This window comes from Schistocerca americana, chromosome 8, assembly GCF_021461395.2.
Source record: "Schistocerca americana isolate TAMUIC-IGC-003095 chromosome 8, iqSchAmer2.1, whole genome shotgun sequence".
In the NCBI taxonomy this organism is placed as follows: domain Eukaryota; kingdom Metazoa; phylum Arthropoda; class Insecta; order Orthoptera; family Acrididae; genus Schistocerca; species Schistocerca americana.
Window position 1 is genome coordinate 509,811,042 of NC_060126.1, and position 18,862 is coordinate 509,829,903.

The 18,862-nt window shown below is 43.0% G+C and overlaps 1 protein-coding gene across 1 annotated transcript in view; it reads left to right on the plus strand.

Moving 5' to 3' along the window:
• The window catches only part of LOC124544720 (UDP-glycosyltransferase UGT5-like), a 91,617-nt gene that overhangs the window by 40,783 nt on the left and 31,972 nt on the right, over window positions 1–18,862 (plus strand). The window contains exons 2-3 of the mRNA XM_047123365.1: window positions 7,936–8,170; window positions 17,000–17,580. Of these exons, the coding sequence (XP_046979321.1) occupies window positions 7,936–8,170; window positions 17,000–17,580 (816 nt within the window). The remainder of the gene's footprint in view (window positions 1–7,935; window positions 8,171–16,999; window positions 17,581–18,862) is intronic.

The window sequence follows — 18,862 nt, forward strand, 5'->3', positions numbered from 1 at the left end:
CACTTTTGGTAAGTAGAAAAATATTTCCTGTTATAGTCAATGGCGACTGGAAATCGTACATCTGCAGTTATCTCGCACATGACAGATTTTGAAAGGTGTCTTATAGTGAGTACGGCTGACTTCCTTCCCCGTCCTTCTCTAATCCGACGAGACCGATGACCTCGCTGTCTGGCCTCCTTCCCCAAACAACCCCCCCAACCCAACTCTTATAGTGAGTCTCCGTTTGGCTGACTGGTCGAATCGTGCAATACTCAGATTTGCGGGACATTTGGGTGGGACAATTGTCCGGTACTGGACAGCACGGGAACATGATGGCAAGCATAATTGACGTCAACGTTCCGGCCGGCCACGTCCTACCAGACAAGGATGGATCGGCGTATTCTGCAGCAAGCACGTCGAAGAGCCTTCACATGCGTGCCTGCCACCCGAGAACAACTGATAGACTCCCTGCAACATTCTCTGCCATCCTCCACCACTGGTCCGAGACAGTAGCAGCCGGACTAAGGAAATACCATCCGATGTGTAGGTCACCATTAACACCACAACACAAACAACTGTGTGTAGGGTGGTGTCTTGACTGGGAAGCATGGGCTGATGATGAATGGTGTCGCATAATGTTCAGTGATGAACTGCAGCTCTACTCTATCCGGGATGACCATCAAATGGCTCAAATGGCTCTCAGCACTATGGGACTTAACTTCTGAGGTCATCAGTCCCCTAGAACTTAGAACTACTTAAACCTAACTAACCTAAGAACATCACACACATCCATGTCCGAGGCGGGATGCGACCGTAGCGGTCGCGCGGTTCCAGACTGGAGCGCCTAGAACCTCTCGGCCACAACGGCCGGCACTTCACTTGCACGAAAATGCGCAGAGATACAGGTCTTCCATTTTCGTCGCAGGTCGTAATTTGTTAATTCTTAAAGTTTTCAAAAGTATATTACGATTTCAAATAAAATAAAGCTGTATATTCCTAAATGTGCGTATTATTGTCGTGGGTTCATTTGGGCATACTTTGGTTCCGAAGTTGCCTTTCTCGCTGCCTGCAGAAAGACTTGAGTTTTATATAACTAGCCTGGCCGCCAAATGTTTTCTAACGACGGATGACCATCATTGGTGGGTATGGTGGCGGCCTGCGAAGAAGTCCTGTTCTGTCAATGTTTTGGAGAGGCACAGCGGAACTACTTCCTGGCGTCCTGCGGAGAGCCATCGACTTTGATTTGAGATCACAGATGGCAGTGATCACGGAACTCTTGAAGCCACAACAGCACGTTAGTTAGTTAGGTACAAGTTCCAACGATCACCTCAACGATTCTTTCATCTAAATCTGGAATCAGCCACTTTACCGGATACGTATACGAGATTAGTGTTAACATTAATGAAGAAATTATTATTTTTAGTCCTGCTCTTCCAACGACACTTAATCGTTATTTTTTACTGCCTACCAGTATTTAAGTACAAATTCGTCAATGGGATAGGAGGCGTTGTCAATGAGAAATGATTTTAAATTACATTGAAAACTTGCTTCCCAACCAGTCAGACATGTTACTTCTACATCTACATTTATACTCCGCAAGCCACCCAACGGTGTGTGGCGGAGGGCACTTTACGTGCCACTGCCATCACCTCCCTTTCCTGTTCCAGTCGGGTATGGTTCGCGGGAAGAACGACTGCCGGAAAGCCTCCGTGCGCGCTCGAATCTCTCTAATTTTACATTCGTGATCTCCACGGGAGGTATAAGTAGGGGGAAGCAATATATTCGATACTTCATCCAGAAACGCACCCTCTCGAAACCTGGACAGCAAGCTACACCGCGATGCAGAGCGCCTCTCCTGCAGAGTCTGCCACTTGAGTTTGTTAAACATCTCCGTAACGCTATCACGGTTACCAAATAACCCAGTGACGAAACGCGCCGCTCTTCTTTGGATCTTCTCTATCTCCTCCGTCAACCCGACCTGGTACGGATCCCACACTGATGAGCAATACTCAAGTACAGGTCAAACGAGTGTTTTGTAAGCCACCTCCTTTGTTGATGGACTACATTTTCTAAGCACTCTCCCAATGAATCTCAACCTGGTACCCGCCTTACCAACAATTACTTTTATATGATCATTCCACTTCAAATCGTTCAGCAGGCATACTCCCAGATATTTTACAGAAGTAATTGCTACCAGTGTTTGTTCCGCTATCATACAATCATACAATAAAGGATCCTTCTTTGTATGTATTCGCAATACATTACATATGTCTATGTTAAGGGTCAGTTGCCACTCCCTGCACCAAGTGCCTATCCGCTGCAGATCTTCCTACATTTCGCTGCAATTTTCTAATGCTGCAACTTCTCTGTATACTACAGCATCATCCGCGAAAAGCCGCATGGAACTTCCGACACTATCTACTAGGTCATTTATACATATATTGTGAAAAGCTATGGACCCATAACACTCCCCTGTGGCACGCCAGAGGTTACTTTAACGTCTGTAGACATCTCTCCATTGAGAACAATATGCTGTGTTCTGTTTGCTAAAAACTCTTCAATCCAGCCACACAGGTGGTCTGATATTCCGTAGGCTCTTGCTTTGTTTATCACGCGACGGTGCGGAACTGTATCGAACGCCTTCTGGAAGTCGAGGAAAATGGCATCTACCTGGGAGCCTGTCTCTAATATTTTCTGGGTCTCATGAACAAATAAAGCGAGTTGGATCTCACACGATCGCTGTTTCCGGAATTCATGTTGATTCCTACAGAGTAGATTCTGGGTTTCCATTTTATGTTATTGAGCTACGGACAGCATTAACAATGGGTAACAAAGGTTATTTTTCCGTCTAGTGTTGTGGGTACGGACATAATTGTTCTTCTCAAATTGTGACAGATTATTTATGACAAATTTCAGTCTCGGACATCCTGTGTTGTCAGGTGTTAACTCTCATCCAAGAGCATTTTTCAATAGTGTAGTGCACATCAACACATGGCCCACGTCTTTACGAACAATCTGCGTTATGTTCTGCTACTCCTTGGCCAGCAAGAGCCCCAGATCCGTCCGCGATGGAGAATGTGGTGTATGATCACGTATGTTAATGCCGTCCCTGCCTCAGTATTAGGATATCTAGAACCAGTTACTTCAGTTGCTGGCCAGCTTTCCGAAGGAGTGCAAGCATCTAAGCCAGAGGGAGTGCAACCTTATAATGGTAAGTGGACTTAAGCTGCCAGATACTTTGAAAATTTGACTCGATTTTCTGATCATTGAAGTAACGTTACGTACCCTCTCAAAGCCTCAAGTCACATTTTATTTTCTCTCCTCCTTATGGATGCTTATTTTTTTTCTGTTAGGTGTGTCTGGTGCTAGGGGTATAGGTGCAGATATTGTGATTATCAGTACCTTAGTATGAACCCACTTCAATGTATTAGTTGTTCTTCTGTGTGTCTAACAGTCTTCCCGCAAAGATCTCAGATAATGGCCTACTTGATACTTTCTGCATGGTCGCAACTGCACTTTGAAGTGGACATCGTCTGTCAGTATAGACTATCTGTTTTTCGTGCATGTCTCTACACTTCAGTATGTGACCTGCTGCCCAGGGGGAAATAAGCATTAATCGTTTGCTTGTGACTTATGTACTTGGAGGTACTAACCAACCTAAAAACATACTGTGTTGCTTGAGGCTTTCCCGGCGGACATGTTGTATATATGGTTCTCGGGCGAGACGTCGGATGTCATAGTGAAAACTCCACAATATTTCATCAGCGCAACTGGCCGACATCTTCAGGTGCGACGAACACACAGCTAAGGCATGACTAGAGCCCCCTATTTATGCCAGTCTTAGGCGGGAAGTGCGCATGCGTGGAGGCGCCAAATTCCTGGATGTGTTGGTACGGAGAAAAGAAGATGGCAAATTAGGTCACGCAGTGTACCGTAAACCAACACACACGGACTTATGCTTACACGCCACCAGCTGTCACCATCCTCCGCAACGAAGTGGCGTACTTAGGACGTTGGTTCACAGAGCACGAGCCATATTAGACTCAGACAGCTTATCCAATGAGCTACTCCATCTGCGTACCACTTTCCAACAAAATGGATAATCCGAACGGGAGATTCGCCGTGCCTTACACTCGAAGCGGGTTACCCAACGTGAGGAACTGGAAGAAGGCGAAGAACAAAAGGGAATGGTCATCTTGCCATACATCGGCGGTGTCTCTTCAAAAATAGGAAGATTATTGAAGAGGCATAAAGTTAAATGTGTCTGTCGTCCGCCGGCAAAAGTCAGAGCTCTCTTGGGCTCATCTAAGGACAGCCTTGGCCTAAGAAGACCCTGTGTTTACGAGATTCCTTGTAGCTGCGGCATGTCGTACATCGGACAAACTTGTCGCACTGTAGAAGAGAGATGTACTGAACACCGACGCTACACTCGTCTGGAGCAACCAGAGAAGTCTGCAGTGGCCGAGCATTGTCTCAGTACAGGGCATTCTATGAATTATCAGCATACCGAAATTCTCGCATCGACGAGTTCGTACTGGGACAGTGTTATTAAGGAAGCAGTGGAAATACGTAGCTCGACGAATCTTGTAAACAGAGACACGGGCTTTCAGCTCAGTACAGCTTGGGATCCAGCAGTGGCCATATTGAAGTCGCATCGAGCAGAGAGGAGTACTGTTGGTCATACGGCGAATGACGATTCGCCAGCAACATAAATATCCTGTTGGCAACGGGAGGATAGTGGCGCGCCTACGCGGACGCGAATTTTTGCTCGCAGCTTCCGACAGAGGTCGCTGGGGCGGCCGGTGGCAGCGCAGACCAGCGGCGGCAGCCTCCGCGCGTGCGCCGAAGTCTTTGGTTCTTCATCCTGTAGGTGGCGTTACTGTCCTTCCAGCTATCGGTTGATATCGTCGCTATTGGCCATCGAATTTGGCACCTCCACACATGCGCACTTCCTGCCTAAGGCTGGCGTAAATAGGGGGCTCTGGTCCTGCCTTAGCAGTGTGTTCGTCGCACCTGAAGATGTCGACCAGTTGCGCTGATGAAATATTGTGGAGTTTTCACTACGACATGTAGATTCTCTGAAAGAGGGTAATAGGAAAAATGACCTTGAAGTATTACTCGGTTCTTTCAATTTGACACCCGTTATTGATTTTCCTACTCGGGTGGTAAAGGATAGCAGCTCACTGATAGATATCTTCTTTATAGACCAAGATAAGTTTAACCAGATAAATGCTCAACCTGTTGAGAATGGTCTTTCTGATCATGGTGCACAGCTAGTTACAATATATGACATAGCTCCATTCAGCAATACTAAACAGTCCTCCAAAGTAGTACGTTCAGTCAACGATTTAACAATTGCAAATTTCAGGGAAAGCCTACAGCAGTTAGACTGGGATGAGGTGTACCGTGAACCTGATGCCAATTAAAAATATAATTTATTTCATGACATTTTTGTAAATGCATTTGAAAACTGCTTCCCCAAGAAAATAGGTAAATATACTCGTAAGAAACCTTGTAACAAACCATGGCTTACTAAGGGTATAAAAATATCTTGTAACCGGAAAAGGGAAATGTATCTGACAGCAAGAAAGAGTAGTGACCCAGAAACTATCAAAAATTATAAAAACTACTGTGTTATATTAAGAAAAGTTATTAAAAAATCCAGGAGTATGTGTATCATGTCTGAAATCAGCAACTCTGATAATAAAATTAAAACAATTTGGAATATTATTAAAAGAGAAACAGGTCAACCAAGAGCAGAGGAAGACAGTATTACCATCAAATTGAATGAAAACTTTACGAACAAAAAGTCAGAAGTTGAAAATATTTTTAATAATCATTTTCTAAATGTTGTGGATATAGTAGGATCCAGGTGTTCATTAGAAGATGCTAGGCTGTTAATGGAAGAGGCCATACCTATGCAATTTGATACAATTGAAATCTCACCCACTTCTCCCTCTGAAATTAGGAAAATAATAAACTTGCTTAAAAGCAAAAACTCACATGGAATTGATGGCATTTCCAGCAAAATACTAAAAGCTTGTTCTCAACAGATAAGTAAGATTCTCAGCCACCTGTGTAATAGCTCTCTGGAACAGGGCATTTTCCCTGATAGACTGAAATATGCTATTGTTATACCTTTGCATAAAAAGGGGGATAGATCTGATGTCAACAATTACCGTCCAATCTCCCTTCTAACAGCTTTATCCAAAATTTTTGAGAAAGTAGTGTATTCAAGAGTAGCTTCACATATCTGTAAAAATGAAGTACTAACAAATTGTCAGTTTGGTTTCCAGAAAGGTTTTTCAACAGAAAATGCCATATATGCTTTCATCAGTCAAATTTTGAATGATCTGAATAACCGAACACCACCCATTGGGATTTTTTGTGATCTCTCAAAGGCTTTTGATTGTGTAAATCATGAAATTCTGCTAGACAAGCTCAAGTATTGTGGCATGAGTGGGACAGTGCACAAATGGTTTAATTCGTACCTAACTGGAAGAGTGCAGAAAGTTGAAATAAGTAGTTATCGTAACATGCAAGGATCAGCGCATTCCTCAAACTGGGGAACTATCAAGAATGGGGTTCCACAAGGGTCAGTCTTGGGTCCTTTGTTGTTCTTATTATATATTAATGACTTGCCATTCTATATTTATGAAGAGGCAAAGTTAGTTCTCTTCACTGATGATACAAGTATAGTAATCACACCTGAGAAACAAGAATTAACTGATGAAATTGTCAATACTGTCTTTCAGAAAATTACTAAGTGGTTCCTTGTAAACGGACTCTCACTGAATTTTGATAAGACACAGTACATACAGTTCTGTACAGTGAATGGTATGACGCCATTAATAAATATAGACCTTGATCAGAAGCATATAGCTAAGGTAGAATATTCCAAATTTTTAGGTATGTCCATTGATGAGAGATTAAATTGGAAGAAACACATTGATGATCTGCTGAAACGTTTGAGTTCAGCTACTTATGCAATAAGGGTCATTGCAAATTTTGGTGATAAACATCTTAGTAAATTAGCTTACTACGCCTATTTTCACTCATTGCTTTCATATGGCATCATATTTTGGGGTAATTTATCACTGAGGAATAAAGTATTTATTACACAAAAGCGTGTAATCAGAATAATAGCTGGAGTCCACCCAAGATCATCCTGCAGACATTTATTTAAGGATCTAGGGATATTCACAGTAGCTTCTCAGTATATATACTCTCTTATGAAATTTGTTATTAACAACCAAACCCAATTCAAAAGTAATAGCAGTGTGCATAACTACAATACTAGGAGAAAGGACGATCTTCACTATTCAAGATTAAATCTAACTTTGGCACAGAAAGGGGTGAATTATACTGGCACTAAAGTCTTTGGTCACTTACCAAATAGTATCAAAAGTCTGACAGATAACCAACAAGTATTTAAGAAGAAATTAAAAGAATTTCTGAATGACAACTCCTTCTACTCCATAGAGGAATTTTTAGATATAAATTAAGAAAAAAAAGAAAAAAAAGAAAAATATTAAAAAATAAAAAAATAAAAAAAATAAAAATAAAAAATAAAGAAAAACAAAAAAACACAAAAAATAAAGTTGTTATATTAACTTAAGTGTGTTGTTAAATTAACCTAATTATGTCATGTATTGGAAAATTCGACTCGTTCCACATCATTACGAAATATCGTATTCATGATCCATGGAACTAGTATTAATCTAATCTAATCTAATCTAACATCCGACGTCTCGCCCGAGAACCATATACATAAAAAGATACTAATTGTAATAGGCATAATTTTGAACAGCAAATGAACTAAATACTGATTTTATGTTGTTCTGTACACTGTCATAAGGCACCAACAGAAATATCTGTATTTATACCCCGCACATCGTGTACAGACCAGCTCTTGTAGAACTGTGTTCCAGCGTGCAGCGACGTTTCCTTTTCCAGATGCGCATCCTTGAGCCCCTGGTGCTGGCGTGCGCCCTCGCCAGCGCCCACGCAGCTAGCCTGCTCGCCATCTTGCCTGTACCCGGGCGTAGCCACTGGATGCTGGAGCGGCGCTACCTGGAACAGCTGGCAGCCAGGGGGCACCGGGTCACCGTCATCACGCCTTACAAGAGCGACAGCGCGCCGAGCAACTGGCGGGAGGTCATTGTCCCAGAAGTGAAGCACCTCCTGGGAGGTAAGCTTCCACTCGGTTCAGATTGTCCTAGGAACGAACTTTACCAAGCGGTCCAGTTGTAAATACCTCCGCAAGTAGCGAGAGCTTCACAAATAAATTGATTGGCTGATAGTTATCGGAAGATTTCTCCCATTTGAAGATGTAGGGCACAGGTCATCCCCATTTTCAAGAAGGGACGTCGAACAGATGTGCAGAACTATAGACCTATATCTCTAACGTCGATCAGTTGTAGAATTTTGGAACACTTTTCTGGAGACTAGAAATCTACTCTGTAGGAATCAGCATGGGTTTCGAAAAAGACGATCGTGTGAAACCCAGCTCGCGCAATCCGTCCACGAGACTCAGAGGGCCATAGACACGGGTTCCCAGGTAGATGCCGTGTTTCTTGACTTCCGCAAGGCGTTCGATACAGTTCCCCACAGTCGTTTAATGAACAAAGTAAGAGCATATGGACTATCAGACCAATTGTGTGATTGGATTGAAGAGTTCCTAGATAACAGAACGCAGCATGTCATTCTCAATGGAGAGAAGTCTTCCGAAGGAAGAGTGATTTCAGGTGTGCCGCAGGGGAGTGTCGTAGGACCGTTGCTATTCACAATATACATAAATGACCTTGTGGATGACATCGGAAGTTCACTGAGGCTTTTTGCAGATGATTCTGTGGTATATCGAGAGGTTATAACAATGGAAAATTGTACTGAAATGCAGGAGGATCTGTAGCGAATTGACGCATGGTGCAGGGACTGGCAATTGAATCTCAATGTAGACAAGTGTAATGTGCTGCGAATACATAGAAAGAAAGATCCCTTATCATTTAGCTACAATATAGCAGGTCAGCAACTGGAAGCAGTTAATTCCATAAATTATCTGGGAGTACGCATTAGGAGTGATTTAAAATGGAATGATCATATAACGTTGATCGTCGGTAAAGCAGATGCCAGACTGAGATTCATTGGAAGAATCCTAAGGAAATGCGATCCGAAAACAAAGGAAGTAGGTTACAGTACGCTTGTTCGCCCACTGCTTGAATATGCTCAGCAGTGTGGGATCCGTACCAGATAGGGTTGATAGAAGAGATAGAGAAGATCCAACGGAGAGCAGCGCGCTTCGTTACAGGATCATTTAGTAATCGCAAAAGCGTTACGGAGATGATAGATAAACCCCAGTGGAAGACTCTGCAGGAGAGACGCTCAGTAGCTCGGTACGGGCTTTTGTTGAAGTTTCGAGAACATACTTTCACCGAGGAGTCAAGCTTTATATTGCTCCCTCCTACGTATATCTCGCGAAGAGACCATGAGGATAAAATCAGAGAGATTTGAGCCCACACAGAGGCATACCGACAATCCTTCTTTCCACGAACAATACGAGACTGGAATAGAAGGGAGAACCGGTAGAGGTACTCAAGGTACCCTCCGCCACACACCGTCAGGTGGCTTGCGGAGTATGGATGTAGATGTAGATAGATGTAGAATGATGCCTCAAATTGGCAGCTAGATATGGTCTATGGTACGGATGTACCCACACCATGTGAGTGGTCTGATGCAGACATACGTGGGGGCACGTCGCCAGTTAACCGACTTTGGCTGTGGGATGATGACTGGTGCAAGACGCGTTGATCGTAGCACATGGGAGATTCCACAGCAATTCGGGTTTCTGAGGTCGACTATGTCTAGGGTGGTGGATCTGCAGTATCTTAGAAACAACGTTCCCACAAGCATAGAACGTTGCACAGCACAACCACAAGTGTTGGATGAACGGACGTCTGGCTCCTCCACAGACCCACAGTGGGTGATGGATGATCTACTGAGTGTGAGTGTCAGGAGGCCATGTCTACCAGCAATGTACGCAGACAGATGCACTGTATACGGCTCAGCAGCCGACGACCGAGCCTTGTCTCTTTGTTGATGACTCGACATACGGATCAGCGGCTGGCTTGAGTCCCCAAACACTGTCAGTATATAGTGTGTAGCACAGTGTGGTGAATCCCAGTTTCAGTTGCACCAGGCTGATGGGAGTGTGAGTGTGCGACATTCTCTTTTCTTCCTCCTGAATGTGCTGTCGATGAAGGTGACTGGTAGTAAATGTTTAGTACTGCGGATTTGATAGCACGTAGGTGTTAATCAAAATCCATTTTAGACCGAGGAAATAATAGCAGACGATGTACTATAAAATGGAATACAGCATATTTTTACGACAAATTGGCAGCTCTGAGACTACTGGAATGGTGGAGTGGCAGCTTCCCATTTCGATACGTTTGCCAATGTGCTGGAACTTAACAGTTGATGATGATGGCTCTGAGCACTATGGGACTCAACTGCTGAGGTCATTAGTCCCCTAGAACTTAGAACTAGTTAAACCTAACTAACCTAAGGACATCACAAACATCCATGCCCGAGGCAGGATTCGAACCTGCGACCGTAGCGGTCTTGCGGTTCCGGACTGCAGCGCCTTTAACCGCACGGCCACTTCGGCCGGCTAACTTAACAGTGATTCCATGTATGTCCGTACTACATTATATGTATTCAAGCTGCTTGTTCAATTTTTCTAGGAACGTATAGACTTTACTCGACAGTTCTTATCCACAAAAAAAGCCATCGTCCATATTTTTTCGAAGATTCAGATGTAAGAAATTCATGATCAGATTTGTCCTCATAGATAGCTGACAACTGTAGGAATCCGTCGCCAGTCAATCTGCTTGACGGTATGACTGATATTCTGTTTTCGTAGACATAGGACCACCACATAAATACAACCACTCCGTGGGATAACAGAGTAAAGACTGCAGATATCACTTAGTATTAGTAGGAATGTTACGCTGCTCCATTTTTTTTAGTTACCTAGCATACTGCATGGATGGATATAGAAAGTGTTACACCATGAAGCGACTCGCCAGTATTTATCAAATTTTGTGCAGATGTTCATGACATAAAGGAAATTAACTGATTAAACTCTGATTCCATTTGGAACTGATCTCCATCATCAGCATCACTATACACTCCAGTATCAATTGTGGCAAGTAAGTAAGCTGCCTCCAAAAGTCACTCTGAAGAATACTTCAGACCGACTGAAACAAATGTTGTGTCAGTTCATTTATCGCAGCCTAGAGGCTCGTGTGAAAGTATACATCTTTCTTTCGCATCCCAAGCATGCCCTATGAGTGAGAAGTCAGGGGACCAGATGTGGTAGCTAAGAATCCATACACTCCTCAGGGCGCTTATGGCGTGAATTGCAGTGTGGGGTCTTGCATTATCCTGATTCCAAGAGTTGGAGACGTGTGTAGGAGCCTCGAGAGTCACTGCCTCCTGTGACCTTCTACCAGGTCGTTATCGGTCTGACTGCCAGAAACAGAAACGAGAGCATCAGAGGATGACCCTCAATGTCTCAGTTCACTTTGCGTTCCCACTATGTAAGTCTCTGTTTTCTGTGGTATGGTGTCACTGGTAAACGATACAAGGCAACTCGAGGTCTAAACTCAGCTTTCAGTAAAGAGTTTACGATGGTTTGTGGTGACACTCTCCCTATAACCCCTGCCCAGATTTCAGCTTTGTTTATCCAGCTGTTCGTCAGACCCAGTCGAAAACCTACTATCTCTTTGTGGTACAGTCCTTCTGGCCTTCTGGAAGGACTTGTACCTACCCTTGTGCCAACACTGGTGTCCTGAGTCCATCTCTTCACCCACTTGTTATGCAGTCCTTGCATTACATCAACTATCTGTACAATTGATGACCTGATGCTCCCATGCCTCTCATGCCAATGACTCGACCTTTCTCAAAAGTCCGAAAGATGCCAATAAGCTGCATGTGCAAGATCTCTTGGCATGTCATTTGTTGCGATGTTGTGACATGACGTCGTTCACCTGAACATTGGTGATTAGTTTTGGTCACAAGCTGCAACTGGAAAGCACGTTTTGCTTTGTGAGAGCCGGATGAGTCCACCTCTGACGGGTGTCTGGTGGACGCAACAGCATGCAGAGGTGGTGTGGTTGGGCAGAGCGACGAGACTAGGGGCCCACACATTCACTCGTCGGATTTGAACGCTCCAGGTATTAGTTCCTCCTGAAGTGGTATGACTAGATTAGATTTATGTTGCTCACGTTTGTGCACATGCAGTGCAAACTATTATAGGTACAGAAAAGCATAATACGACATGTTAAAGAGGAATTGAAGTCGAGCCTGTTGATACACAGATATACTACGGAGATAATGTATGTAGGAAGATATAGAGCCAAGCATATTTGTTCAACTGAAATCCAGTAAATAATTAAGAAGTTTTATGGTATTTATTACACAAAAGAGATCGAGCTGTCAGTTTGTAGCATTCACCGAACAGCATTGATTGAGCTATTCACATGTTCCATAATATAATTAATTAACCTGTACAAGACATTTGATTGAACTCTTGGTTAAAGACATTATATCATTTTATCCAAGACAGCTACACTAACAGCAAGGCAGTATATGTTGGCAGATGTGACTCTACAGCACCTGCTGCGGGAATGGCCAAGAATTCAGCACGCAAGTGGTGTTCTGGCTCGCATTCCATAGTTCTGTCAGTTGGGGGTACACTTCCCCCACCACTACTCCACGCTCTCTGAGCACAAGGAGGGGCAGGAGGGGGAAACTGCAGGAGCGCTGTGTTTAGACGGCGATACGGTCACACTGTGTATGACTTGATTTCATATTTCTCGACAACACACATCACGGGCTAAACAAATTTTCAGTATATTCAGTTATTTTTGGTACACAGAAGACATGATATAATTTTTATCTGATACACACTCTGAACATATGGACAGGAGCAGACAGCTTGACAGATTTTCGCACTCAGGTTGACATGTAATTGTAACTGATTAGTTTCATAATTGAAGAAAGCCTTTCACATGTATATGTTCAGCAAAATATTTTATTATGTTTGCAACCTCGTTATGGAAACAAAGAAACTCTTCCCGATGAAAACATTTTAGACCTCCTGGTTAGTTTCAACGTAAAAAGAAAAAAAAGTCTTTCAAACGGGAACTACACTGCAGATCACTCACTGGCACTTTCAACTGATACGGCAAACATTCTTGAAGACAGATCACAGACAGAGGTAAGATTGGCGGTGTCTTCAAAAGGTTTAGAAAACTATGTGAGCGTGGGGTTGATCTCCTATTCTGTTATTCTGCGCAACGGATTAATCTGAGATGTACCCTTTACCCTGTGGCTCCTGCAAGATGCAATTTCCACCCCCACACTACTACAGAAGTCAAACAGACGCTCCTAACGTTCTAAAGAGAAATGCCTGAAAACCTTTCAGCAATAAATATCTTCTGGAGTCGTCCACTGTAAGGAAATGACACAAAAATTCACAAAATTTCTTACGTAACTAGTGGGATACTTGGGTACTGGAGTAGTGCTATTTAGTGTAAGAAAAACATGAAACTAACGAAAATTATTATTTATTTTGCTAAAATTCTGAGAAATCACAATTGCACCTTTAGTTATGAAGTGAACAAGTTATTTCCCGGTTCTTTTCGGAATGTGAAGTTACCTCTCAAGGTTAGGATTCGCTAATGAAATTTCTATGCAAATCTTAAGATTGTTATTGACTTGGCAGAATGTCTGAGAGCTGGGCCTACTCAACTTGAATAAATATCCGTTAGAATGTTTCTAGGTACGGTCGAGGCTGTCGTGTGTGAAATGCAGTGAAGTTTACTGTTGTAGAGGAAATATGGGGCTCACAAGAGCTGTAGCTCACAATACCGTAAGCTGCGATGACTGCTGTCTGCGCCGCTCGCTGCTGACAAATAAGATAACTCTCGTTCTATCTGGATTGACCTTCGCCAATCAAACTCTCCCTACGCCTTGATGAAGTCAAGGACTCCTGTTCGCCCCTGGTCTAACTATTGGCGTGGTAGACCGGTCAGATAACCAGTCCACCGCGATGCCACTCAGATATTTGCTCGCAGGCGTTTAACTATAACTCTGTCCATTCACACCGCACAATAAGTGTGTCGGCCAACACAGTGAACAATGCTTAATCGCAAGGACTCAATACAGAGTCCCACTTCGATTCGCTCTCGACAGAGGTGCTCTCCCAGTGAAGTACTGAGAAGAGACTTGTTGCTCGCTCGAAGAGCGACAACGGAACGGCGCCTCTCCATGCCAGATGTGAAGGGGTATATCTTTCGGTCTCTACCATTACTCCTTCAGCTCAAGGCATCAGAAATATCGTCTGCCAATCAGCATTGCTCTTCTAAAACGGAAGAATGACGTTTCGTTTAAGGCGACCAATCCGGAAATCTGTAGTATCGGCGTTTGGCATTGGCTGTCTCCCTGTGGAAACCTCTGAAACTGCATGCTATGTTTGTAAAGAATGCGTAGGCTGGGCCCTCCCACACAATGTAGCGGAACCGAACACGGGGTTGTTCCTCCTTTCCCTCGGGCGAACACTGTCTGCTCCACGGGCGTCCACCGGCCAATGTAGATGGGTTGAGACCGGCCTCCCAGTGTGTGGTCTGTCTCTCTCGAACTGAAAGGTCCTGTGACCGTCGTGTCTGGAATTTATGTGTGTACGCCAGGCTCGAGTATTTTAACCACGGTGCACACTTGCGATTTATTAGTTATTTGCATATCGTTTACATGAATTCATACAACATTGACTTTATCTTATCGAGTTTGGGTTCGAATGAAGCGTCTTGATGTGCGGAATATGATTGTGAGGGCGGAATATGTAAGCAATGAAGGTCAGGAGACCACGACGTCTTACAACATGTACAGTGGTGCTTTCAACTGAAAGGACAAACGTTCTCTAAAAAAAGTCATAAACAGCTGTAAGATGAGTCTGATTTTTACCTCAGTTTGCCGGTGTGGACTTTGATTGGTTTTGTAATTGATCAGCACTTAAGGTTATTATTACATTGTGTGTCGATTAGACTACCATTTATTTGTGTTAGTGTGGAGTCTGACTTTGATTAATTTTCGGTATCAGTACTACCAAGCTATTTTATTTATGCACCTAGTTTCCTAACCAGTGTACCGAGGGCTCTAGTTAAACTTCAGTTCATTAAATCACGTAGCTTATCGCTAGCCTACGAAATTTTGCGTAATATTAACAACAATAAACTTCATTTATTAAACTTAGCCACCTATAGTGGGGTATATTATTTATATATCCTGCACCTGCGATCAACCAAATGTTATTTTAAACATGATCAGTACATCAGAGACCATTTTATTATTTGTATTTTTTTAAAGCGAAAGTAACAGGAGTCAAATAATCATCCCCTAAAATGAAAAAAGTATTATGAGCTGAGTTCTCCAATTGTGGCAATCTCCACCTGAAAAGTTTCATGTTTTAGAAAACGATTCATCACCTGTTGGAATGGTATTTTTTTTACTAACAATAAACTCACATAAAGATGAAGGTTTAATCAGTACGTCCAACAGCCACTGAAATACTGGAGTATCAGCTACATAGAGCACGTGCAGAATACGGTGGCTGGTAGATGCTCAGTTGGCAGAGCGTACATGGGGAGAGCAGAAGTGGTGGGGGTTATGGCCAGGCGCTGTGGGAGAAATGCAGAGTGCTGGAGGGGAAGTGCCCTTGTAAACTGAAGGTCACATTTTTTGTAAATATTAAGTGGAGCCCCTCCACACCCACTCTTGCATGGTGATCATTCGAAAATATCTGTCACCTGTGCTCTGGTTAGAATCCAAAAAGAATTCCGCTGAAAATGCAGCAATTTATTTTAGCTTGGCTTGTTAACCATGTGTAACTTTAAGAGAAGTCACAAATGGCGAATTTTGAGTAAAACCTACACATTTCTCTTGTTACTATGTTAAAATTTGCTTCTTTCATAGCGGAGTTCACAAAATGTCACAGTGATTCATTAAGTTTATTATATGACGAACTGAGAAAAAGTAGGGTCAGTTGCCTACGAAAATGCGCATCTTCATCAGTACAAAATAAAATAATGTCTTCAGTAACGTTGTCGTCAGACCCATAGCATTTAAAAATTACATTCTTTTATTAAAAAAGTCTGTAGTTAGTGGAATAACATGGTAGATAATGAAGTTTATCATAATAAACGTATGAAAAATGACTCTCCTCTTTGCGTGCTATCATTTGGCAAAATCTCTTTTCGATATTTCACAACGTTTATGAAATATGAGGAAAGTTGTGAATATTTCACTTTGGTTTTATCGCTGGCACAGCGGGATCACAAAATTAATCAGTGTGTTACATCACATCAATTTTCTCGAGATTATTGACAGATTGAAACCTCCACACAAGTCTAAAGAAAAATTCGATATGTTAGCTAAATTTCATACACAGAAATATATTATGTAATAAGCACCAAACGCAGAATCACAGCGAAACCTATTTTTCGTTGCAAACTTTTTCGAACTTCTTGCAGTGTCTTACTTCCATGTAAATATCACAATAACTATGACCATCAATGAAATGATGATCACATCATCATCAACCTGACATGTAAAGCTATAAGTAACGCAAGAATGTATTTTTTTTTTTTTATTTTGTACTGAATAGTTTCCGTAAAATCGTTTGAGAGAGACTGCAGGGCATGCGCCTCGATTCTGTCGTCGCTGACCGGTGGAAAGTGGCAAACATTTGCCAGGCTACCCTTCCGAACAAACGAATGAACTCGCCCAGCACTTTGAACGAAAACTGGTCACTGCGCATCGGCCACCGTATCTTGCGTGGACTCTAGTGTGTGGTCAAGGTGCTCGTGATGTTAACACTTTCAGTCAGAGTAATTTATTTAATTTACAGTGCATATTGCCTAATGCCAAAACCGTTTACTAATTCACACCTCGATGTTTTTAGGTTCTGTCAACTTGTTCGACTTTTCCTTGAGGAGTCCCGTGATTGGACTGTTTTTCCTATTCCAATATGGAATAAACGCCTGTGACACTCTGCTCAAAGAAGAAAGTGTACAGCAGCTTTACAAGTCCGAAGAGAAATTTGACGCAGTCATCGTCGAGAGCTTCTTCCAAGAGTGCTTCCTGGCGTTTGCGCATAAGTTCAAAGGGCACCTGATCCACGTGGCCCCGTACGAGGGGACCCACTGGATCGGTGACACGGTGGGAAACCCTAACCCATTTGCCTACGTCCCCGATCCGTTCCTCAGGTACACCGACCACATGGACTTTTGTGAGAGACTCTACAATTCTTTGTTCGGGACTTACCAGAGGATAATACGGCAGGTTTACTTCCTGCCACGGCTGGACGCCATAGTTCAGAAACACTTCAACGACGTGACGATTCCGAGCGTGGCCACAATCGAGAGGGAAGCGGCACTGCTCTTGGTCCACACGCACGTCACCGTAGGCCATCCGAGGCCCGCTGTGCCAAACCGGATAGCCGTCGGTGGAATGCACATATCCCCGCCGAAAAAACTTCCACAGGTAAGTAGTCCACCTGTCTGATTTTACAAGAGGGTGTTTAGATTCGTCTATACAGACGCGATAAGAAGTATAAGCGTAAATTCTTAATTTGTGTGGCCATATTGTCCGAAGCTGCTTTACGATTCCTGAGGGTATTTTCGTTCTGTTGTTGCAACTACAAGACACGTTTCGCTTTATTGTGGTAAAGCATCATCAGTGGTTGTGATTTCCACTTAGTTTCTCGCCTACATCGAGAAATGTTGTCTGGTGGGACAGCTTTGCAGTTTTTCTTCGTTAGACACTGTTACTTGTGGACTAATTTTTATTTTCCCTGCAGAACTTCCCATTACTCACGTTTTACACAGCACAGCACACAAAAAAACAATGGTGTGCGAAAAAGTGTGCTGTGTAAAACGTGAGAAATACATAGTTCTGCAGAGAAATAAAAATTAGACTATAAGTATGTGTGTCTAACGAAGAAAAACTGCAAATACGTACTAACAGACGGCATTCGCCGATGTAGGCGAGAAACCAAGCGGAAATCACCCCCAGCGTTGCGCGTCTGGGAGAAAAAAAAAAAAAAAAAACAACGGCGGAACGAATCGTAAATTATCTGAGTCACTCTGCAGTACGAATAAAGTGCTTGGCGGATAGAATGAAGGATGGGTAAAAAAAAAGCTTGCCTGGAAAGTTATAATAACTCCGACAACTAAAAAGTTGCCCTAGCTAACTAGCAGAATTTTTCGGGAAATGCTTTTACGTCGATGCAGCGCTCTTTGCCGCTTACCTTTTGCTGTTACAAAATCGCGAAAATTCTTCTCGGGCCAGTTTTGTTTTGGCCACCCTGTGTAAGTTACACTAGACGCCATATGTGCGACAGAATAAACACTGGACTTGTAAAAGTAAGTTACAAATCATTATTGCAGGCCAAATAAGTAATATTGAATGCTGCACTAACTTTCAAGCGAACGCAGTCACAAAATCTCTGCAAACAACGGTCCAAGTGTTGTACTACTCGTTCAGTTACTCTGTGATAGAAGTCGCTCCTTGGTGACGGACTTCCCACAGCATGACAAAATGTGCGATTGCCGCAAATCTCTTCCTGGATTACGTGGACAATGTCGCCTGTGCTCGATGTCCACGGCCTTCCTTTGCGATGAGCCGCCTTTGCTGCCTTGATGAAATAGTTGAAACCATTTCACTACAGCTCGACGCTACACTGCATTTGGTCCGTATGTCGCCAGAAATTGAAACCTAACAGCTCATTCGTTCTATGATTCCAAGAAACTAATTTAACTTACCT